Source organism: Chiloscyllium plagiosum, unplaced genomic scaffold (genome assembly GCF_037043375.1).
Source record: "Chiloscyllium plagiosum isolate Xiang-an unplaced genomic scaffold, Cpla_swu_hap1 HiC_scaffold_32, whole genome shotgun sequence".
In the NCBI taxonomy this organism is placed as follows: domain Eukaryota; kingdom Metazoa; phylum Chordata; class Chondrichthyes; order Orectolobiformes; family Hemiscylliidae; genus Chiloscyllium; species Chiloscyllium plagiosum.
In genome coordinates this window covers 16,215,188-16,239,185 of record NW_028270170.1, presented here as the reverse complement: position 1 = coordinate 16,239,185, position 23,998 = coordinate 16,215,188, and the positions used below count along the sequence as shown (strand labels likewise).

At 42.6% G+C, this 23,998-nt stretch overlaps 1 protein-coding gene across 1 annotated transcript in view; it reads left to right on the top strand.

The window, feature by feature from the left end:
* Positions 1-23,998, top strand: part of LOC122539848 (ras-related protein Rab-5C) — a 47,138-nt gene that overhangs the window by 9,869 nt on the left and 13,271 nt on the right. Inside the window, exon 2 of the mRNA XM_043674962.2 lies at positions 11,204-11,453. Within this exon, the coding sequence (XP_043530897.1) occupies positions 11,288-11,453 (166 nt within the window). The 5' untranslated portion in view covers positions 11,204-11,287. The remainder of the gene's footprint in view (positions 1-11,203; positions 11,454-23,998) is intronic.

The window sequence follows — 23,998 nt, the reverse complement described above, 5'->3', positions numbered from 1 at the left end:
ACCCAACCATTTGAGCATTTGTGGACCATAATTTATACAAATGATTCATAAGTTATTGAAACATTTCTGCAATTGCTTTAACTGCCAAGAATGTATCTTGGATCCTGGTGAATTTATATTTGCCAGTGTTTGTTGTTGAAACTTAAATTCATGTTCAAACTTTACCTGAAGCTTCTATATCTAAAGAAATAAAAATAAGTAGGATAAATTCTTAATGTGAGTAGTTTTGACTGTATTACTTAGTGTGTGCTGTTGTGAAGTTGAAAAATTTTTTCAAGCCTTTCTCGTGGCTTTTTGCTATTCTCTATCTTTGGTTTCCTTCTTGAAGGTGGAGATTTTTACTGAGGTATCTTTCATAGGCATTAGCGCTCTGGTATCTGACAGTTTTTCACACTTGAGATGCTGTGCATCTCAAGACTTTTTCCTTGAAGTGATTAGGAACAACATTGCTGTTCTGAAACTTAATCAATTCTGGCAAAAAGTGTAGATAACTTTCCTTATTAATGTCTGCTTTCAATACCACTATTGGTAGCATTCCACTTCCATGTGACCTGATCTTGTGCTGCACAGATCTGGCATTAACTGGGAATTTTTACTGCCTTGTTTCAATATGTATCCCCATGGTGATTTTGCACTTTGCAACCAACCATGCTGCTTTGACCTCGTCTGATATGTAAAGTTGCCTTTTCAGCTACCTCCATCCTGAAAATACTGAGTCCAAATTTAGGAGGGTTCTAGTTTTATTATTTGATCACGCTGGTGCCAGTCTGTGCTGGTTGTAGTTTAATGTCCCAAAGGAGAGTGAAATTTCACTAGTTTTCCATTGATTTTTAAACACCCTAGTGATTCCTGATGTACGTGGCATCTCTGAACATTTTAGGGCAAAATTGAGCTTGTCTATTTTACTAATGTAAAATAGCTCATTAGCAACTTGCCTGCTGAAATTTGGACAAGACATCTGGTGTGCCATTAGCTGCAAAACTGCATTCAGTATTTCAGTGCTTAAAGCATGAGGAAAAGGCATTTGGGGATTTCGCCTTGTCACATCTAGCACCCTTGACAATTATAGTCAAACCAGTTATTTGTGGAAGAATGGGGTTAATTTTGATTTCTGGCACTGCCTTTATGACAAGACTGAGTTAGGTGATTTTACCATGTTTCAAAATAACTGTGAATTTTAGAGACTTCCTGCAATGTAACTAAACCCATTTTGTTTAAACAGACTAACTCCTGGTTTTTCATTGGCTGGTGATAATTTGTTCCTCATTTTAATAAGTGAACAGTATTTGTATCAATTTAGTGAGCATTCTGGAAACAATATAGCCATACAACTTTTGCTCTCAAAGGTCCGCATTATTGAAGTCCATGTGTTGTCGTTTTGAGAAAATGCACAACATTAATGGAGGTTGTGTGCAGACCACAATATAGGAGTGATGTTGGGAATGGTATTAAGAAACTAGAGATGCACGCAGTAAAGAAAAGCTTTGAATGGCTTTTAATCTTTTTTATTCGCTCGTGGGCTTCACTGGCTAGCCAGCATTCAGTCCCTGATTTGAAGGTGGTGGTGAGTTGCCTTCCAGTTTGGACAGATCAAATTAGGAATGCCATGGAGGAGGAATTCTTGCAATCTGTGCTGGATAGTTTTCCGGATCAAAATAGAGGAACTAATTCAAGAACAGGCTGTCCAAATTGTACAGGAACAATGAGTAATTAGCAGCCTATTTATTGTGGATCTTGAAGAATGACCATAATATGGAGTCAAGATGGAGAGTTATCAGCAACTCTGTCCTGAATCTAAATAGAAGAAACTAAAATGGTATGCGGTGTGAATTGGCAGCATCAAGATTAGAGAATGCCTTCCCACTGTCATTCCTTTAAGTAACAATGGTGAACATGCAAAAAATGCATGGATGAACTGTAGCAGTTGCTTAATACTGACTTGTGCAAAAGTAAAGGTATCTGGAGCATGAGTTAGTATTAGATTGGCCAGAAAAAAACAACCTGAGTGGAAGTAGTTTAGAATTCTGTAAAGGAGGACATAAGGACTGATTAAGAAAGGGAAAGTAGAGCACACTAGTAAGATTGTCATAGATGTACAGCATGGAAACAAACCAACCGGTCCATGCCGACCATATATCTCAACCCAATCTAGTCCCACCTGCCAGCACCCGACTTATATCCCTCCAAACCCTTCCTATTTATATTCCCATCCAAATGCCTTTTCAATGTTGTAGTACCAGCCTCTTGTGGGGCATATAGAAACTACATAGAAAAGTTTTCATAAGTATGTGAAGACAAATGTGGGTTCCTCATAAAATTGCCAGTATCTGATCATAAAGGGAAACAAAAATGGCTAATCAAGTAGACAAGGTAAAAACAATGACTGCAGATGCTGGAAACCAGATTCTGGATCTGTGGTGCTGGAAGAGCACAGCAGTTCAGGCAGCATCCAACGAGCAGCGAAATTGACGTATGGGGCAAAAGCCCTTCATCAGTAATAAAGGCAGTGAGCTTGAAGCGTGGAGAGATAAGCTAGGGGAGGGTGGGGGTGGGGAGAGAGTAACATAGAGTACAATGGGTGAGTGGGGGAAGAGATGAAGGTGATAGGTCAGGGAGGAGAGAGTGGAGTGGATTGGTGGAAAAGGAGCTAGGCAGGTCGGACAAGTCTGGACAAGTCATGGGTACAGTGCTGAGCTGGAAGTTTGAAACTAGGATGAGGTGGGGGAAGGGGAAATGAAGCTGTTGAAGTCCACATTGATGCCCTGGGGTTGAAGTGTTCCGAGGCGGAAGATGAGGCGTTCTTCCTCCAGGCGTCTGGTGGTGAGGGAGCGGCGGTGAAGGAGGCCCAGGGCCTCCATGTCCTCGGCAGAGTGGGAGGGCGAGTTGAAATGTTGGGCCACAGGGCAGTGTGGTTGATTGGTGTGGGTGTCTCGGAGATATTCCCTAAAGCGCTCTGCTAGGAGGCGCCCAGTCTCCCCAATGTATCGGGAGCAACGGATACAATAAATGATATTAGTGGATGTGCAGGTAAAACTTTGGATGTGGAAGGCTCCTTTAGGGCCTTGGATAGAGGTGAGGAAGGAGGTGTGGGCACAGGTTTTACAGTTCCTGCGGTGGCCGGGGAAAGTGCCAGGATGGGAGTGTGGGTCGTAGGGGGGGCGTGGACCTGATCAGGTAGTCATGGAGGGAACGGTCTTTGCGGAAGGTGGAAAGGGGTGAGGAGGGAAATATATCCCTGGTGGTGGGGTCTTTTTGGAGGTGGCAGAAATGTCGGCGGATGATTTGGTTTATGCGAAGGTTTGTAGGGTGGGAGGTGAGCACCAGGGGTGTTCTGTCCTTGTTACGGTTGGAGGGGTGGGGTCTGAGGGCGGAGGTGTGGGATGTGGATGAGATGCTTTGGAGGGCATCTTTAACCACGTGGGAAGGGAAATTGCGGTCTCTAAAGAAGGAGGCCATCTGGTGTGTTCTGTGGTGGAACTGGTCCTCCTGGGAGCAGATACAGCAGAGGTGGAGGAATTGGGAATACGGGATGGCATTTTTGCAAGAGATAGGGTGGGAAGAGGTGTAATCCAGGTAGCTGTGGGAGTCGGTGGGTTTGTAAAAAATGTCAGTGTCAAGTCGATCATCATTAATGGAGATGGAGAGGTCCAGGAAGGGGAGGGATGTGTCAGAGATGGTCCAGGTAAATTTAAGGTCCGGGTGGAATGTGTTGGTGAAGTTGATGAATTGCTCAACCTCCTCAGGGGAGCACGAGGTGGCGCCAATGCAGTCATCAATGTAGCGGAGGAAGAGGTGGGGAGTGGTGCCGGTGTAATTACGGAAGATCAACTGTTCTACATAGCCAACAAAGAGACAGGCATAGCTTGGGCACAGACGGTTTGGTTCTTTGTTCACAGATGTAGATAATGTACCAGAAATGTTGGAGGGGGGGAAACAAGGTATAGTAATTGAGGAACTAAAGGAAATCATAATGAGGAGGGAAATTGTGTTGGGGAAATTAGTATTAAAGACAATTGAATCCCAAGGCCGTGATAATGCACCTCCCATAGTACTTAAGGAAATGGCCCTGGAGCTGCAGAATGCACTGGTGTTCATCTTCCAATATTGTATACACTCAAACTATTCCTTTAGAGTGGAAGTAGCTAATGTAACTCTGTTTAAGAGGTGAGAATTATTGATAGTCAGCTTGACAGTGAAAAAATTGCTGGAGTCCGTTTTATAAGAATTTGTAGGTGAGCATTTGGAAATCCGTGGCAGGATTTGGCAGAATCCGAATTTGAGAATGTAACTGAGTTGAAGGGGAGCCAGTGATGTGGTTATTTGGGTTTTCAGAAGGGTTTCAATAAGTCCTGCGTAAGAGATTTGTGTAAAATTGAAGTAGATGGTATTTGGGTTAGTGTATTGCGATGGATAGATATCTGGCTGGCAGACAGACATCAGGTAACAACGCACCTATAAATGTGATGGTTGGAGTACTGTAGGGAACAATCCTAGGACACTAGCTATTCCCACTCCATTTTGTGACTGAGATGTTATATTTAGTTCCATCTAAAATCTGCAAATGACAAAGATTGGTGGGACAGTGAGCTGTGAGGAGAATGCTGAAATGTTTGTGATTTTTGACAAACTAAGTGGGCTAGTGTATGGCAGATTTAGTATAATATGGACAAATGTGAGAGTATCCACTTTGGAAACAAAAGCAGGAAGTCAGATTAACTCAATTTATAGCTAGCTGATAATGAACAAGAGACTTTGGTGTTCTCATACACCAGTTACTGAAGTAACCATACAGGTGCAACAAGTGGTATGTTTGCTTCAATAATGAAAAGATAAGTACAGGAGCAGGAATGTCTAGCTTTAATTATCAGTGCCTTGGTGAGACCCCACACCTCTAAGAGTTTTCGTCCTTTTTTTTTGATAGAGAGATGCTCTTGCTACAGAATGCAATGAAGGTTTACCTGATTTGATTGCTAGGATGGTGGAATTGATGTATCAGCTGGGATTATATTTGCTGGGATCTCTGAACATTTTATAGGTTTCTCACAGTACTAAACCATGGCAGGTGCAAGAAGGATGTTCCTGATGGTGGGTAAGTCTAAGGATATGGTGCAAAACCATTTGATACTGAGATCCAGAGATTTCTTCAGTGTTGGGGAGCTTGTGGAATTCGCTATGAGAGCAATCAAAGTCTAATGGTAATTTTCAAGGAGGAGTTGGAAATTTTACTTGGGGCTAAAGGGATGAAAGGATATTGGAAAAGCAGAAACCAGCTATTGAATTCAATGATCTGCTATGATCATCCAGTGGTGGAGCAGGCTTGAAGAACTGAATGCCTATTTCTTTTGTATGTTTCTAAGACTACAGTTGATGCTATTGCTAATAATTTCCTAGACAGTTATAAGCATCTTGCCTGAACTCCTTTCAGAAAGTGGGTTTTTTTGAGCTTGTGACAGTTATTTTGTTTGTGGTCTTTTTTAATGACTGTCTCACTGCATGTGCTACATGGCCTGGAAGTGACTGCAATAACTGTGTATTGGTGACAAACTCAGTTGAGACATTGTGCTGTCTGATCTGCCAGTGGTGGTTTTTAAAACCACAGGTTAGGCACTCAATTGGAATTCATTGCAGTATCTGTACCAGTGGGTTGGATAGTGTTGTCAATGTGAACATAACTTAAACCACATGTGAATGTTGGAAATCTGAAATAAAAACGAAGGGAAATGTTCTTCAGATGGGATCTGAGTAGAACTAAAATAACATTTCAGTAACTTTCTCTTGGAGCTTGTTCAATTATGAAGTGATGGCAATTGTCAGAACTATGCCACTGGAAAGGTTCCAAATGAGAATAACTCCATTGTGAAATTTTAGCAGTAAACTCTACAACCTGTCCCTGAACCAAGCCTAGGAAGGTGTAGGGTCAAAATCACAGTAACTTATGGTGTGATGTTTAGAATACTGTAAGTGACCTTCCATAATGATGTAGCCTGGGGATGAATCATTATGACAGCTTCAACAATTCATAAATTATTCCTGAAATAGCAGTGCTGAAGTAAGCATGCTTGAGTCAGTTTCAAATGTTTGGGCGGTTGAGCTGTGCAGGCAATATTGTGCAGGTTCAAATCAAGCAGCATATAAACTTTGCTTCACTAATTATGAAGTCTGGAGTGCGTAAATCCATCTCAGCTGGAACTGAGGTGGGGAGGGGGAGTCAAAAATCAGCATTGCTTTGGACTTCAGAAGAAGAATCTCTAGTAATTTTTGTTTTTTCTTGGCTTCTCTAAATGCTTTTGCCTAAATAAGTCGTTGAAACCATAGATAACCTATTATGTACAGCTGACCCATTTCAGTGTAAATGGCAGCATAACCTGCCTGTGACGAGGTCTTAGACTGCTTTTAATGCCATTGTCAGCAGAGGTATTCTGTGTACAAGTGTTCTATACAATTGTACTCGAGGGCCATTTTTAAATGTCAACCCAATTGATAACAAAACACCATTTCATTCTGATTTTTCTATGTTTGAATGAATGAGATTAAGCAATGGTTGTTATAAAGACAACGTGCTGCAGACAGTACACTGTCTGACTGTATAAGTTAAACTAACATCCCAGTTAATCAGTGTGCCTTTATAGTCTGATGATAGCTTCCCCTTTTTGAGAGAGCGTTTGTACACTTTTCACACTTAAACAATTGCATTTCAAGGGCAGATTCTGTAGTTTTGTCTTTAATTTGTGGGTAGGAATGTCTTACATCTAAACTCTGAAATTCCCTCTTAATCCCCTTGTTTTGCTGCAGCCCTTCCCACTTGAAATCCTGCTTTGCAACCTACACCTCCAGTCACCAACCTGAGTTTCCTTCCTGCACCAATTGGATTGTTTTGCGACCATTTGAAATGAAATACACAAGTATGTTGAAAAGGGTTATCTGACTACAATTTGAAGAGCAGTAAATGTAATCAACTTGAATACTGCAAATTCATTACACAATCAATGCTTAATTTGCTATCCGTTTTAAAATCTGACACCAGCTGATTCCATTTTCTCTAATCAGGTGGCCCACTGGTTTGTAACCATCCAGTATATGCCCAGCCTTTGCCATTAAGGTGAATGGCACAAGTTCCAAAGGTGACAGTGTTAAGTTAGAGAAATGGTTAGAGGCTAATATCAGAGGTAGAGACTTTACTGTCAGTGCTCCTTACAGAAGATCCTTTCCATTACCTCAATGGATCACTGCATGACTGAACATCCTCAGGATGCTTATTTTCCTGTATATTGAGGCAACCATATCATGTAGCAACTGTACACTAGACCTCTTCAGGCCAGCATTTAATCCCAAATGCTCTACTCCCTGTTAGTGAATGGTTCAAAATCACAAGACATTGGTTTCACAGCCCGAAAACATTCTGCTCAAAGAAGATTGGCTTTGACCTCACCTACTGGAAAGAGTTGTCCCATGATGGACCCTGCATCACTCTGCTACAGCTGACTTTGAAAGCTGAACAAGAGCAAGAAGTCTCTAAGGTGTACGATTGACTGCATTGTTATATTTTCCTTAGTCTTTACTTCAGGCTGTCTCTTACCGACCCTGCTCCAGCTCTGCCCTCCCATTAGTCTGTAACTCCATGGCATGCATTAGCCTCATTCTAAGGGACAACAAAAAAGAAGCTGGTAGATTCACTGACTGGTGAACTCCAGCATTTTTGCTTTCAATCAGGCAGCACACATGGAGAGACAGCAAGCTAACATTTTGAGTCTAAATGACTCCTCAGAGCTGAGATTCATTCATGGGTTTCACAAGGGAGTTAGGTCATTGAGGAGATTTGCAGAACTAGGGGAAAAGGTGGGTGAGTCAGATTAACCAAGTTAGTCTGCAGGGAGCTAGAACTGAACAAAGCTTTTCTAAGATTCCATTAAATCACTTTTGACAGATATATTACAAATTTGTGCTGTCTTATTGATGCTGGATTCATCCATGTTTTTTTACAGACTATATCCTCCAGCCCAGGGTTCAGGTATAAAATATGGACTGCTTTCAGAATGTGCGCATATTCAGTATTGAATCATACATATTGTTCTTCAGTTGAGGCATTTGAGAATGGTAGAAGCTTCACCAGTTCTCTCAGGCCACCCAACTGTTAGTTTGACCAGTTTTATTCAGAAATATGCAGGGAAGAATAGTTCAGTTTTGCTACGACACAATCTCTCCAATTCAAATACACGCAAAGGCTTTGCACTTCATTCTTATTGTAACTGGCATTGGTGATATTACCAACTAGTCTACTTTGGCAGCCATCCAAATTAGATCTGCTACTGTTCACACACTAAACACATTGCTGGTCAATCCCTTTGGGGTTCACTTTGATTACATGATGCTGACTAATTGTGGCCAGATCATTTAAATTTTGATATGCAAAGTCTCCCAGGAGTGAGTTGACCATTGTCTCATTATCAGACAAACTCCCTATCACTTGTCCCTCTTAATAGATGGGTTAAAGTGTTTTGGTGTTTGTTTTCAGATATCCTAGCAAACATTTGTTCTCCATTTAAAACCTCCCACTTTTGTTTATTTGGCACTCTGAAAATTTGGTGGTTGTATTTGTTTAAATAAGTGGCCTCAATAGAGGCTCTGAATTATTTAAATTTTCCCTTTTATTTTTGAGGAATTTCTTTGAATCTAATCTTTGTCACTCCCTCTTCCAATTGAAGCTTGCCATATTGCAAGTCCACTAAACTGGAGCTACTGTAATTGGATGTCTTGCAATTGTTTGCCAGCCTGTCAATTTTGAGACAGAAGGTAACTGACAATAAAGTATCATCACAAAATGAAACACAACTCTAGTTTCTCCAGGATCCTAATGTTTCCTGTGGGATTTAGATTAACTTTTTATTTCTTGACAGTTTTTTAGAAGTAAATGGTTCAAATTGAATTGGTGCATGGGGTGACATTAACCTATTTAGGATAGAACAGTTGAGCTGTAAACTGAAATTGGTATCCTTGCCCTAGCATGTACCTGAACAAAATGTTTATGCTGTAGCAATGACTGCAACTGAGAAATCCAGCTGTACTATGCATAACACTTGCATTTAAAGTGCGCATGTAATTTTAAATTGTTCCAGGGACAATGGTTCATTTCAACCATATAAGTTACTCAGGGAGACCAATGCATGGAATGGAATATATTAACTATCTTGGAATTTGGTTTAAAGTAATTGACACTCCTAAATCTCTGAATGCAGCCTGCAAGAATCTTAAATCTATAACCTTAATATTCTGGTACCCATTTGTCTTTTCCGTGCCCATACTTGCTCAAAATGGAGCGCAAATCAGCCATGTGCAAGTAAATTTTTGAAATGTTCAGTTACTTCCAAAACCAATCCAACTCCCGACAGTTGCTTTTAAACTGTACATAATATTTTACCTGGTTGAATCTTTCAGCAAGTCAGTGTAGTGATGTGACTAGTCAATGACTTTTGGGTGCAACTGTGATAATGTATGTAGCAGCTTGAGGAAAACCATGACCCTACAGTCATTGCAAGCCTATTCAGTGCTTTTCTCAGTGAAGTGGGGCAATTTTCATGATTTTTGGATAAGTAATAGCAAAGTAGTGCAGATGCTGAAGATCTAAAATGCAAAGTGCTGAAGAAACTCTGGTCTGATTGCATTTGTGGAGAAAGACCAACGAGTTCTGTTTTGAAACTGAAGAGGGGTGGAAAAGTCTTGTCTTGTTTTTACTTAGCGATAAGCATTAATAGTACTATCTATAACCACTAATACCGACTCTTCAACTGTAACACAACTCCCAGTAACAGTCTCTGCTTATCTTACCCCCACTGTCTCTCAATTTCCTTTTCAGCCCTGTTCAGTTCTGAAGTGACTTTCTCCACTGTACATGTGCTGCCTGGCCAGCTGAGTTTCTCCATTTTGTTTTTATTGTATGACTTGGGTCTATTTATTTTTGTTCGGAGAGCTATAAATTAGTCAAAAGGCTTCTTCTGCCTTTGCTGTGAACTGCATTGATTGCAAAGAAATCTTGTTCGTATTGATTGAAGAGAAAATGGTTATTTGTTGATATGCAAGGCTTCTACCCTATACAGTCAGTGCTTAATCACTTTTGTTTTGATAAATTGGGAGTCTAACCAATGGGTTAGACACTTTGTGGCTGTTAGATCATTCTAATTATGCCTGTATTAACCTATGACACAGACATGGTATGTAGTCTTTTTGAGGTCTTTGAAGATTTATCTCTGGATTATAAAGCTTAATTTCAGTTAATGTAGGTAACATTTAGGCTTGCAAACACTCTACTTCTCAATTCTGTGAATGACCACACCTGCTTTAGGTGCTCGGTTATCCTTTTTCCGCCTTTTTTCTTAAAAGGCCCCATCCTCTTGCAATATCCTTCTCCCGTTTCCTAAAAAAAATTCCACTCCAATGTTTGCCTATATTAGTTTTCCCTGCACCCAGTTGGATTTTATTTCAATGTATACTCCTTGCCTTGCGCGAGCCTCTTATAGATGGCATGTTACATTATTGTGGCTATGCTTTTGTTGTGCTCTCCAAATGGTTGTCATTTCTCAACAGATTTCTGCTATCATGAATAATGGACCCTAGTCCAGTTCAAAGAATAATGTCCCTGGTGATCTAGTGTTAATTGGAGCAGTTGTTGGATTTGTGTTTACCATCTCTGATCGCTGTTTTTAATATAAGAATTATTTGGAAAGTAGAATCTTGAATGAACTGAAGAGCTTACATCATGTCACACGGTGCTATCAACAGCCTATAAATCAATTTCAGTCAGATTGAAATTATCCCAGAATATACAAATCAAAATAACTTGCATTTATGAGCATGCTATAATCTCTCAACATCTCAATTAGTTTGAAGCATGGTGGAGAGCTAATCTTTGAAATGACAAGTAGCAAGTAATAAAAATGTTGGAGAAATTCTAGTCTTGTAGCATATATGGAGAGAAACAGTTTGTGTTTTGAATCTAATATGACACTTTGGAATTGAAACAGTACTTTTGTTCCTCCCTTCATGACTGTTTTAAATTCAGATCTTCATCCTCAATGCATTTTAAATGAGTGGCTAACATTTGGTTTGGACCTGTCTGGCTTCATGCTGTGATATTACAATTTGAGATGGTGGAAATATAGCTGACACTTTTCCTATGATAGCTTAACATGTTTTTGTATGTCTTTTACAGTTCTGAACTTGGTGAGAGTTGCTTGTTTGGCACTGCTCCTGCTGTTACAACTTGGAAAGGTTCTGGGTCTCTGCACTTTAGGCCATGGCGAGTCGGGCAGGCGCGGCTCGATCCAATGGACCAGCCACTGGAAACAAAATCTGTCAATTTAAGTTGGTTCTCCTGGGCGAGTCAGCAGTCGGGAAATCCAGTCTTGTGTTGCGCTTTGTGAAAGGGCAGTTTCATGAATTCCAGGAAAGCACAATTGGAGGTGAGTGAACGTTACTGCAAGGCCATAGAGTTGTAGAGATGTACAGCACAGAAACAGACCCTTTGGCCTAACTCATCCATGTCACCCAGATATCCCAACCTAATCTAGTCCCATTTGCCAGAACTTGGCCCATATCTGTCTAAATCCTTCCTGTTTATATCCAGATGCCTCTTAAATGTTGTAATTGTACCAGCCCCCTCCACTTGCTCTGGCAGTCATTCCATACATGCACCACTCTCTTTGTGAAAAGATTGCCCATTTGGTCCCTTTTTATATTTTTGCTCTCACCCTAAATCTATGCCCTCTAGCTCTGAACTCCCCCACCCCAGGGGGAAAAAAACTTAGTCTATTTATCCTATCCATACCCCTCATGATTTTATAAACCTGAGGCCACCCTTCAACCTTCACTCCAGGGAAAACATCCCAGCCTATTCAACCACTCCCTATAGCTCAAATCCTCCAACCCTGGCAACTTCCTTAAATCTTTTCTGAACCCCTTTCAAGTTTCAAAGCATCCTTCCGATTGGAAAGAGACCAGAATTGAATGCAATATTCCAACAGTGGCCTAATCGATGTCCTGTACAGCTGCAACATGACCTCCCAACTCCTGTACTCAATACTCTGACCAATAAAGAAAAGCATGCCAAACACTGCCTTTACTATCCTATCTACCTGGGACTCCACTTTCAAGGAACTATGAACCTGCATTCCAAGATCTTTGTCCAGCAACACTCCCTAGGACCTTACCATTAAGTGTACAAGTCCTGCTAAGATTTGCTTTCCCAAAATGCAGCACCTTTCACTTATCTAAATTAAACTTCATCTACCACTCAGCCCATTGGCCCATCTGAAGATCCTGTTTTAATCTGAAGTAAGCCTTGCTGTCCACTACACCTCCAATTTTGATGGCATCTGCAAACTTACTATCTATGCCTCATATGCTCACATCCAAATATAAATGACTAAAAGTAGTGGTCCCAGCACCCACCCTTGTGGTGGTCCCAGCACCCACCCTTGTGGTGGTCCCAGCACCCACCCTTGTGGTGGTCCCAGCACCCACCCTTGTGGTGGTCCCAGCACCCACCCTTGTGGTGGTCCCAGCACCCACCCTTGTGGTGGTCCCAGCACCCACCCTTGTGGTGGTCCCAGCACCCACCCTTGTGGTGGTCCCAGCACCCACCCTTGTGGTGGTCCCAGCACCCACCCTTGTGGTGGTCCCAGCACCCACCCTTGTGGTGGTCCCAGCACCCACCCTTGTGGTGGTCCCAGCACCCACCCTTGTGGTGGTCCCAGCACCCACCCTTGTGGTGGTCCCAGCACCCACCCTTGTGGTGGTCCCAGCACCCACCCTTGTGGTGGTCCCAGCACCCACCCTTGTGGTGGTCCCAGCACCCACCCTTGTGGTGGTCCCAGCACCCACCCTTGTGGTGGTCCCAGCACCCACCCTTGTGGTGGTCCCAGCACCCACCCTTGTGGTGGTCCCAGCACCCACCCTTGTGGTGGTCCCAGCACCCACCCTTGTGGTGGTCCCAGCACCCACCCTTGTGGTGGTCCCAGCACCCACCCTTGTGGTGGTCCCAGCACCCACCCTTGTGGTGGTCCCAGCACCCACCCTTGTGGTGGTCCCAGCACCCACCCTTGTGGTGGTCCCAGCACCCACCCTTGTGGTGGTCCCAGCACCCACCCTTGTGGTGGTCCCAGCACCCACCCTTGTGGTGGTCCCAGCACCCACCCTTGTGGTGGTCCCAGCACCCACCCTTGTGGTGGTCCCAGCACCCACCCTTGTGGTGGTCCCAGCACCCACCCTTGTGGTGGTCCCAGCACCCACCCTTGTGGTGGTCCCAGCACCCACCCTTGTGGTGGTCCCAGCACCCACCCTTGTGGTGGTCCCAGCACCCACCCTTGTGGTGGTCCCAGCACCCACCCTTGTGGTGGTCCCAGCACCCACCCTTGTGGTGGTCCCAGCACCCACCCTTGTGGTGGTCCCAGCACCCACCCTTGTGGTGGTCCCAGCACCCACCCTTGTGGTGGTCCCAGCACCCACCCTTGTGGTGGTCCCCTGGTCACAAGCCTCCCAGTCTGAAAAACAACCCTCCACCACCACCACCATATCTTCTACCTTCGAGCCAGTTCTGTATCCAAATGGCTAGTCCTCCCTGTGTTCAATGAGATCTAACCGTGCTAACCAGTCTCCCATGGATGACCTTGTTGAATGCCTTACTGGAGTCCATGTAGATCATATCCACTGCTCTGCCCTCATCAATCCTCTTTGTTACTTTTTCGAAAAACTCATGAGACACAATTTCCCATGCACAAAGCCATGTTGACTATCCCTAATCAGTCCTTGCCTTTCCGAATCGGTTTTTAGTAAGCTATTCAAATTTTATCTAGTTGACTGTCATGTTCTTAAACCAGGTTTTATGGCTCTGAATTTCTGCTGTTTTGGAGTAACAAGTCAGTGGTGTGAAACTACCCATTGGGAAAGTTGTTTTGCTTTAGCCATCTAGCATTGACTCTAAATTTGCACTTCCAGTTTTAGTATTGGTATGAAGGTGAAATTGTTTCACATAGCATCCATTGAATGACCACTAACTTCCATAAGCATTTGGACATAATTTTTTTTAGAAGCCCAAGGACCTTCTTGCATTTGGGGCAATTGAATCATAAAATCCCTATAGTACTATTCTGTCCATCTAGTCTGCACAACTGAGTATCCCACCTTTTCCCATAACCCTACATTTGCCACGGCCAGTCGAGCAAATCTGCACATCTTTGGGCAGAAACCAGAGCATCTGGGGGAAACCCAGATGCAGACACAAGTCAACCTACAAAGTCTGCACAAGCACCCAGGACTGGAATCAAACCTAGGTTCCTGGCACTGTGCTAACCACTCCGCCACCATTATCGTATGGGAATGAGCATTTAACAGTAAAGTGCCAATTTATGGTTGTCTTTAATTTCTTTTGAGCCAACATATGTTTTTACAACTGATTAGGAATGCTTCACATTACAAGTGTGTTGATATTAATGCACTGAAGGTTTTACAGCAAATAACTTCAGGTGCTTAATGTACCAAAGGTGACAAATCACTTGCTGACTGAGCCCTAACACCAATTCTTTTCCAGGAGTTATAATTTCACATTGTAACATTGTTGTTCTTTAATTGGACATGTAAATATTAGTTTGTCTTTGGCAGCACACACTTAGACAGTTGCCTAGTTTACTGGGTGGTCTGTTGATTTCGGAGAATAACTGGTGCAGTGATGTTTTTTTTTGGAACTGTCCTGTATCTGATGAATTGTTAAATCAAAGTCCCTTCTGTCTGTTATCTTGTGTTAAAAGCTGTGATCAGTACTGTTTGGGGTGGTATTGAGATGCTCTGACCATTTCCTCCCTCAATTAAAACCATAAAACAGATTAACTATTAATCTAACAGTAGTTTGCAAGTTAAGAAATAGCTAGGATCCTGAATTTTAAGTGCAAATTTTAGCTATTTTCCCTCATTCAGCATACTGAATTGCAAACACAGGCAATTATATTTGATTCCAGTCTAGCAGAGTATAGTTTGTGTACTTAACTACTCTGGATTTATCTTTTTAATTTGATCAGTCACTGTTAACAATTAATTCTTATGCTTGAGGGATGCCATTCAGCCAACTATCTCATTCATTGAAATCACGTTGATTTCCTACTATGACAAACTCTAGGCGATGGATTAAAGGGATGGAAGTTCATGATTTTCTTTTTACTCGCAGGGCATGAATCTCTGGCTGAGCCAGCTTCAATTTTGTCCATTTCTTGGGTTGCTTTTAGGAATGTGACAGTGAGGTCCCTTTATGAATAACTGTAATGCAAGTGTACCAGAATCCTAATGCTGATGGGGTCCAGGGTTGTGATTCAGTGACACTGAAAGAACAGTCATGTATTTAAGTCTGGGTGGTGATCAGCTTGGAGGGAAACATGCAGCTAGTCATGTTCCCATATGTCTGCTGCCCTTGTCCTCCTAGATGGCAGTGGTTTTGGAAGGAGCTGAGTCCCTAATTTCTGTATTGAATCTTGTAGATTGCACTTAACAGTAGTGCATACTATGGTGGGGTGAGTAGATGATTCTAGACATGCCATTTTAAGTGGGCTGCTTTGTCTTGATTGTGTAAAACTACTTGTTTTCGGTGAACTTGAGCTTTGAGATTAGAGAATATATTTCTGAAAAGCAGGGTAAAAGGGCTATGGGCAGCAGGCAAGAAAGTAAAGTTGAGCAGGATAAGATGAGCCTTCATGTCAAATGGCAGAATGTACTCGAAGGGCTGAGTTGCCTACTCCCACTCCTAATTTCAATGCTCCTGTGTTTGGAGTTGACTTAATTTCAGACAAGTGGGGAATATTCAATCACCCCAATTTTATGCCTTTATAAATGCTATGTACTGGACTGGGGTAGTGTAGTATTGCCAAACCACCTAACCTGCATACCTTTGGACTGAGGGAGGAAACAGGAGTGCCTGGAACAAACACGCAGACATGGAGAGAACGTGCAAATTCCAGAGTCACCCAGGGTGCAATTCCTAATATTTTACTAACTTCAACTGTTTTGATTGCATCTCTATCCCATTTTCTAGCCTTTAGTGCAATTGCCTCTATTGTATGCATGCTAATGCCACTTTCTATAACTTATTTCTCCTCCGTCAAGAAATCCACTCATGTGGTTATAGGGCTCACCTGATTCATCATCCTAGTTAGAACCTTAAGGTATCCCTTGACCTTTGTACCTTTTTACTCTTCTCCAAATTCGAGGGATGTTGTCTGCCTCCAGCACCATACCATAATCTAGCTAATTTTTCCAGCATCCTCCTTTCTGAAGAAACTGTTCCTTCAACATTCTGGTTCTCTGTTCAATGATACACAGCACTCAATTGCTTGCTCCCATGGGCTCTTCTTGTGGAGGCACAGGACCTGCACCAATTCTTCACCTCTCATGTTATGGGCCAAGAACACATCTCCAAGTAAAACAGTAATTGTTTATTTGTTAGTGTTTTCTGCTTTATGAAGCAGTCTTTACCTTGAGGAAACAAATGCAATTTGGATGATCATGTTATAAAGGCCTCCATCAGCCAGTAAGGATAAACTAGAGTTTAGTCATTTGCCATTAAATTCACCCTTTTCCTGTTCAATCTCTTTTTAATGTCAGCTATGGTTTAGTTGACAATGCTCACCTGAGGTTGAGAGTTCAAGACCCACTCCAGAACTTTAGCAAACGTTAAGTGGATGTGGCATTGTTCAGATTGTCTAAGTGCAATGGGATCTTGATCAGTTGGGCCAAGGAATTGAATTCCTGAAGAAGGGCTAATGCCCGAAACGTCGATTCTCCTGTTCCCTAGATGCTGCCTGACCTGCTGCGCTTTTCCAGCAACACATTTCCATCTCTGATCTCCAGCATCTGCAGACCTCACTTTCTCCCCAATGAGTTGAATGGCAGATGAGAGTTTAACTTGGATAAATGTGAAGTGTTGTGTTGTGTTCTGGTAAGGCAAACCAGGGCAGGCCGTACGCAGTTAATGGTAGGGCCCCAGGGAATATTGCGCACTTGCCTTCATTGGTCAGAACATTGAGTACAGGAGTTGGGATGTCATGTGGCTGTACAGGACATTGGTGAAGCCACTTTTAGAATATTGTGTACAATTCTGGTCACCTTTTCTACTGGAAGGAAGCTGTTAAACTTGAGGGTGCAGAAAAGATTTCTTAGGATATTGCTGGGATTGGAGGGCTTGAGTTATAAGGAGAGCCTGAATAGGCTGGACTTTACTCCCTGGACGATCCAAGGCAGAGGTGACTTTATAGAGGTTTATAAACTCATGAATAGTATAGATTGAATAGCCAAGGCCTTTTCCCCCAGAGTATCCTCTGGGGAGTCCAAATTATTAGATGGCATAGATTAGATTAGATTTGATTAGATTACTTTAATGGCATAGCTTTAAGATGAAAGGAGAAAGATTAAAAGAGACTGGAGGAGTAACTTTTAAGCAGAGGGTGGGGGGTGTGTGGAACAAACTGCCAGAGGAAATGGAGCAGGCTGGTACAAATAACATTTAAAAGGCATCTGGATGGGAACATGAATAGGGAGGGTTTAGAAGGATTTGGGCCACATGCTAGTAAATAAGACTAGGTCAGATTGGGATGTCTGGTCAGTGTTGAGTTGCCTTGAAAGGTCTGTCCCTGTGCTGTATGACTGATTTTGTTTGATATCAGAACTGCTTAATTTGACCTTTTTGTGGTTGAGGGCTATAAAGTGTAAGTGCAAGATTAACTTCAATTCGTTCAACTGTTTCTATGGAGGAAGATTGTAAATTGGAATTGTTGGTTGCTTTCTTTTGCATTTGTAATGTGAAACAGCCTCAATTTTCCAGGAGTACCTCAATCTCTAGCTGGAACAAGAAGACTACCCATAATTCTAAATCAAAACTTAACCAAAGATAACAGGGACGCAAACTTGTATTTTTGTGTAAATTCTTCTTGGAGAAAGTGAGGACTGCAGATGCTGGAGATCAGAGCTGAAAATGTGCTGGAAAAGCACAGCAGGTCAGGCAGCATCCAAAGAGCAGGAGAAGAAGGCTGAAGAAGGGCTCATGCCCGAAACGTCAATTCTCCTCGGATGCTGCCTGACCTGCGCTTTTCCAGCAACACATTTTCAGTTTTTGTGTAAATTGTAAATATGCACTTGACGCTGTAGATTTAGCTGAGAACCAGAAAGAAACATGCCCTAAAGGCTATCTGGAGTAATGGCTAGGTAGAATAGTTTTCTAATGTTATATTCTGTTTATGTAGTCTCTTGCATCGAGCAAAATTGGATTGGTAAACATCAGTTTTGAATTTGTAAAGTGATTTTTGAAATTTCTGCAGAAACCGTCCAGGTAATAGGCAGCTTAAATTAGATTTTATACTACACCTCTTAAATCTTGTCTATAACACAAGCAAATGTCCCCGTTTTATCCACGTGGGTATTCTAGAACTAAATAAGACAACCCAGCCATAAATGGTATTAGATCAGAGGGCCAAAGGTTTGGTCTCTGATGCAGGTTTTAAGAATTCGTTTGAGGAAAGTGAGGTAAAGAACTGAAATATAAAACTATTATCCCAGAGTTTGGGAACCACCCAACAGAAGGCAGACCAACAGTGAAACAATGAATACTATGCTTGAGATCATAACAGGCGAAGCATAGACCATTGGAGAGGTTAGAAATGGTGAGGGGCAAGCAATGAAGGAATTTGAAAACTAGGATGAAATTTTGATTTTGCATGATGGATCATTTTTTATATAGTTTTAAACATAGTTCACACCAACTTTTGTTTACCTAAGAGACCGGCAGCAATTTGACTTCAAGTTAACGTAGGGTACAGTATGCGAGATCAGGAATACGGAAGAACCGTTAAGACAATGAAGCATCAATAAGAGTTTTCATGAACTATTTAAGGTGATGTCAACAAAATGATGACCTTTTGAGAAGGCACCAATGTGATAGCTCACCTTGGGGTCCACTATGACAAAGTTGCAAACAGACAAGCTTAATCTTACTGTTGCTAGGGTGATGGATGAAGTCAGTAACGAGTGGATGGAACTTGGAGTGGAGCAAAAACCAAAGGCAGCATTTTTCTCAGTTTAATAGGGGAAAATCTGATTCACTACTGGATAAACGAGGAGTGGTGATGGCCAGTGATTTTATTGCTGGATTGTTAATCCAAAGACTCAGGTAATGTCCTGGGAGCCCAGGTTTGAATCCTGCCAACGCAGATGGTGGAATTTGTATTCAATCATCTCTGAAATTAAGATTCTAATGACCATGAATCCATTGTTAATTTAAAAAAAAACCATCTCATTCAGTCATGTCCTTTTTAGGGAAGGAAACTGCCATCTTTACTTGGTCTGGCTTGCATGTGACTCCATACCCACAGCTTTGCGGTTACCCATAACTGCTCTCTCTGGGCAATAATTGTTGACCTAGCCAGTGGTGCTGTCATCCATGAATGAATCTTTTGAAAGTACTGGATTACAGTTAGCAGTTGAAAGGTGATGCTGATACCCAGTTCTCTTATCATAGATAGGAAATGCTGAGGAACAGTATGCGAAATGGAAGGGATTGGCGGATACCCACCAAAAACCATGTAGGTGCAGGAAGAGAAGCCATTTTAAATGATACCTTTGCTACAGTTGGTATGCAAGACTAGTCCTGGTCTGCAAGATGTTATAGTTGTTATCATAGAGATGTACAGCATGGAAACAGACCCTTCGGTCCAACCTGTCCATGCTGACCAGATATCCCAACCCAATCTAGTCCCACCTGCCAGCACCCAGCCCATATCCCTCCAAACCCTTCCTATTCATATACCCATCCAAATGCCTCTTAAATGTTGCAATTGTACCAGCCTCCACTGCTTCCTCTGGCAACTCATTCCATACACATACCACCCTCTGAAAACATTGCCTCTTGGAGAATGGGGTCTTCAACCATCTGAGGCTGCAGACTGTTGAGCAAGGAGTGTAAACTTATTATAGCTCTTTTGAGGGCTGATTTCAGATTAATGTACAGTCACTTTGGGAGGAATTACTCTGAAGTAGGCGTCAAATGACATTTAAAAGGAATGGGGTAAGATTGTATTATGCTTTGCCTTTTGTACTCTTTGGGCACCCCAAGCACTTCACAGCCAAGTGGACATGTTTTGAAGTATGGCCAATGTAGACAAGTTTGTGAAATCAGAGATAAATGAACAGAATTTGTTTTTGGCATTAATTTGAAGAGCAAATGCTACCCAGGATTCCAGAAGGATTTCTGTACTTGGTACATTGTGATCTCTTACATTCTTGATTGGACAGTCATATTTTGTTTGAAGTGGAGTCTGAGAGAACTGGAGACTTTCATTTCACTTTTTAATTTTAACTTCCACATTGGTGCCATTATTTATAGAGAAAGATCTTTTGGATGTAAGTTTGCTCGCTGAGCTGGAAGGTTTGTTTTCAGAAGTTTTGTTACCATACTAGGTAACCTCAGAAATGAGCCTCCTGTGAAAGCACTGGTGTTATGTCTCATTTCCTATTTGTCTCGGTTTCTTCGGATGGGTGATATCACTTCCAGTTCTTTTTCTCAGGGGATGGGGTCCAAATCAATGTGTTTATTGATGGAGTTCTGGTTAGAATGTCAGGCCTCTAAGAATTCTCGTGCATGTCTCTGTTTACCTCTTCCTAGGATGGAGGTGCTGTCCCAGTGAAAGTGGTGTCCTTCGTCTGTATGTTAGGGTACTAATGATAGTGGATCATGTGTTTTGGTCTCTAGTTGGTGTTCATGTATCCTGGTGGCTAGTTTCTTGCCCATCTGTCCAATGTAGTGTGTGTTATAGTCTTGCATGGTATTTTGTAAATGGCACTTGTTTTGCTGGTTGTTTCTATTAGACCCTTTAGGTTCATTAATTGCTGTTTTTAGTCTGTTGGCAGGTTTGTGGGCTACCATGATGCCAAGGGGTCTGAGTAGTCTGAAAGTCATTTCAGAGATGGGTTTTTTTTGTAGGGTAATGTGGCTAAAGTTTCTGGGTACATTGTGTCTGCTTGTTTGGGTTTGTTGTTGAGAACTGTTGGACTGTTTGTTTATTGGGTATCCGTTCTTGAAGGGGCAGCAAGGACTTCAGCGAACACTGCATTGGACAGATGGGTAGGATCTGTTACACTCGATTGGACTGTGATATTTTGTTTGAAATATAGCACCTGCCTGACCTCAGTACAAAAGGCTAGGTTATGGTCTGAAGTCCAAAAGTCAGTCATAGAGATGGACTCTTTGGTCCAACTTGTCCATACCGACCAGATATCCCAACCCAATCTCTTCCCACCCAGACCATATCCCTCCAAACCCTTCCTATTCATATACCCATCCAGATGCCTTTTAAATGTTGCAATTGTACTAGCCTTCACTTCCTCTGGCAGCTCATTCCATACATGCACCACCCTCTGCATGAAAAAGTTGCCCCTTATGACAGAGCATATTGCAGCACAGATGAAAGAACTCGAGGACCTTAGGCTCATCCGAGAGAACGATCTTTCTGGACAAGACCTTCAGCGAGGTTATTACACCAATCGTACCAAAAGAGAGCAGATGATGAGGAAGGCAGAGAGGAGACAAGTGCAAGAGACCCCAGGGGAAGTACCTGTCAGGAACAAGTTGAATCTTTCGGAAACAGCAGAGACCGATGACACTGCCAGTACGCGAGGCGGCCAGGTCTGTCAAACAAAAGTCGGTGCAGAGGCAATGCGGAAGAGTCGGACATCGCACCGAGCCGTGGTAATAGAGGACTCGATAGTGAGAGGAACCGACCGGGGTTTTTGTGGCAGCAGACAGGACTTGAGGATGGTGTGTTGCCTTCCTCGTGCCAGGGTTAAAGACATCAGAGTGCAGGAAATCCTCAAGGATGAAGGTGAAGAGCCAGAGGTGGTGGTACATGTCGGCACAAATGATGTCTGGAAGAAGAGGAGGAACATACTATAGCTGGACTTCGGAGAACTAGGAAGAAGGCTGAAAAGCAGGACGTCCAAGGTGGTTATCTCTGGTTTGCTTCCAGTTCCTCTGGCTGGTGAAGCCAGAAACAGGGAGATAATGGACTTGAACGTGTGGCTGGGGAACTGGTGCAGGAAACAAGGATTTAAATTCTTGGATCACTCTGGTATGTTTTGTGGTAAGCATAAATTCTACGAGAGACTGTTTGCACCTTAATAGGTTAGGGACCAGCATTCTGGCAGGCAGGTTTGCTACTGCAACACAGCTATGTTTAAACTAAGTAGCAGGGGGGAGGGGACAAACTAGATGTTTAAGAAGGAAATTGAAGGGAAAGTTAGAACAAGAAAGACAACTGTATCAATGAGGCAGAAAACTCAAAGGGATCATGCTGTAAGGTTGAGTGAAATAGGAGTTGATGGGAAGGGTGAGGGCAGTAATAAATTAAAAATACTATACATGAATGCACAAAGCTTTAGAAATAAGATGGATGAGCTTAAGGCTCTTTTGGAAATTGGCAAATATGATATTGTGGGGATAACTGAGACGTGGCTTCAAGTGGACAGGGCCTGGGAAATGAATATTCAAGGCTACACGTGCTATCGTAAGGACAGACTGACGGGCAGAGGGGGTGGGGTAGCCATGTTGGTAAAGGATGATGTTCAGTCCCTTGCACGGGGGGACCTAGAATCAAGGGATGTAGAGTCGGTGTGGATAGAGCTGAGAAATACTAAGGGTAAAAAGACCTTCCAGGGAGTTATCTACAGGCCCCCAAACAGTAGTTTGGATGTCGGATGTAAGTTGAATCAGGAGCTGAAATTGGCCTGTCGCAAAGATGTTACTCCAGTTGTTATGGGGAATTTCAACATGCAGGTAGACTGGAAGGATCAGGATGGTATTGGACCTCAAGAAAGAGACTGTGGAGTGCCTCAGAGATGGATTCTTAGAACAGCTGGTGCTGGAGCCGACCAGGGAGAAGGCAATTCTGGATCTGGTATTGTGCAACGAACCAGAATTGGTCAGAGACCTCGAAGTGAAGGAGCCTTTGGGAAGTAGTGACCATAATACAATAAGCTTCGATCTGCAATTTGAGAGGGAGAGGGTACAATCGGAAGTGACAATATTTCTGTTGAATAAAGGGAACTATGGAGCTGTGAGGGAGGAGCTGGCCAAAGTTCAATTGTGCAATACCTTAGCAGGGATGACTGGAGGAACAATAGCAGATATTTCTGTGTATAATGCAGAAGATGCAGGATCAGTTCATTCCAAAAAGCAAGAAAGATCCTAGGAGGTGGCATGGGTGGCCATGACTGACAAGGGAAGTTAAGAAACAAAGTTAAAAGAGAAAAAGTATAACATAGCAAAGATAAGTGGGAAAATGGAGGACTGGGAAGCTTTTAAAGAGCAACAGAGGATTACTAAGAAGGAAATACACAGAAAAATGAGGTATGAAGGTAAACTGGCCAATAATATAAAGGAGGGTAGTAAAAGTTTTTTTAGTTATGTGAAAGGCAAAAAAATGGTTAGGACTAAAATTGGGCCCTTGAAGACAGAAGCAGGGGTATATATTACGGAGAAGAATGGCAGAAGAATTGAATTGGTACTTCAGATCTGTGTTCACTGGGGAAGACGCAAGCAATCTCCCTGAGGTAAGTGGCTGAAGGGCCTGAACTGAAGGGAATTTATATTTGCCAGGAATTGGTGTTGGAGAGACTGTTGGGTCTGAAGGTTGATAAGTCCCCGGGGCCTGATGGTCTACATCCCAGGGTACTGAAGGAGGTGGCTCGAAGTCGTGGATGCATTGGTGATTATTTTCCAGAGTTCGATAGATTCGGGATCAGTTCCTGCGGATTGGAGGGTGGCTAATGTTGTACCACTTTTTAAGGTGGGAGAGATAAAGCAGGCAATTATAGACCAGTTAGTCTGACTGCAGTGGTGGGAAAGATGCTGGAGTCTATTATAAAGGATGAAATTACGACACATCCGGATTGTAGTAATAGGATAGGTCAGAGTCAGTATGGA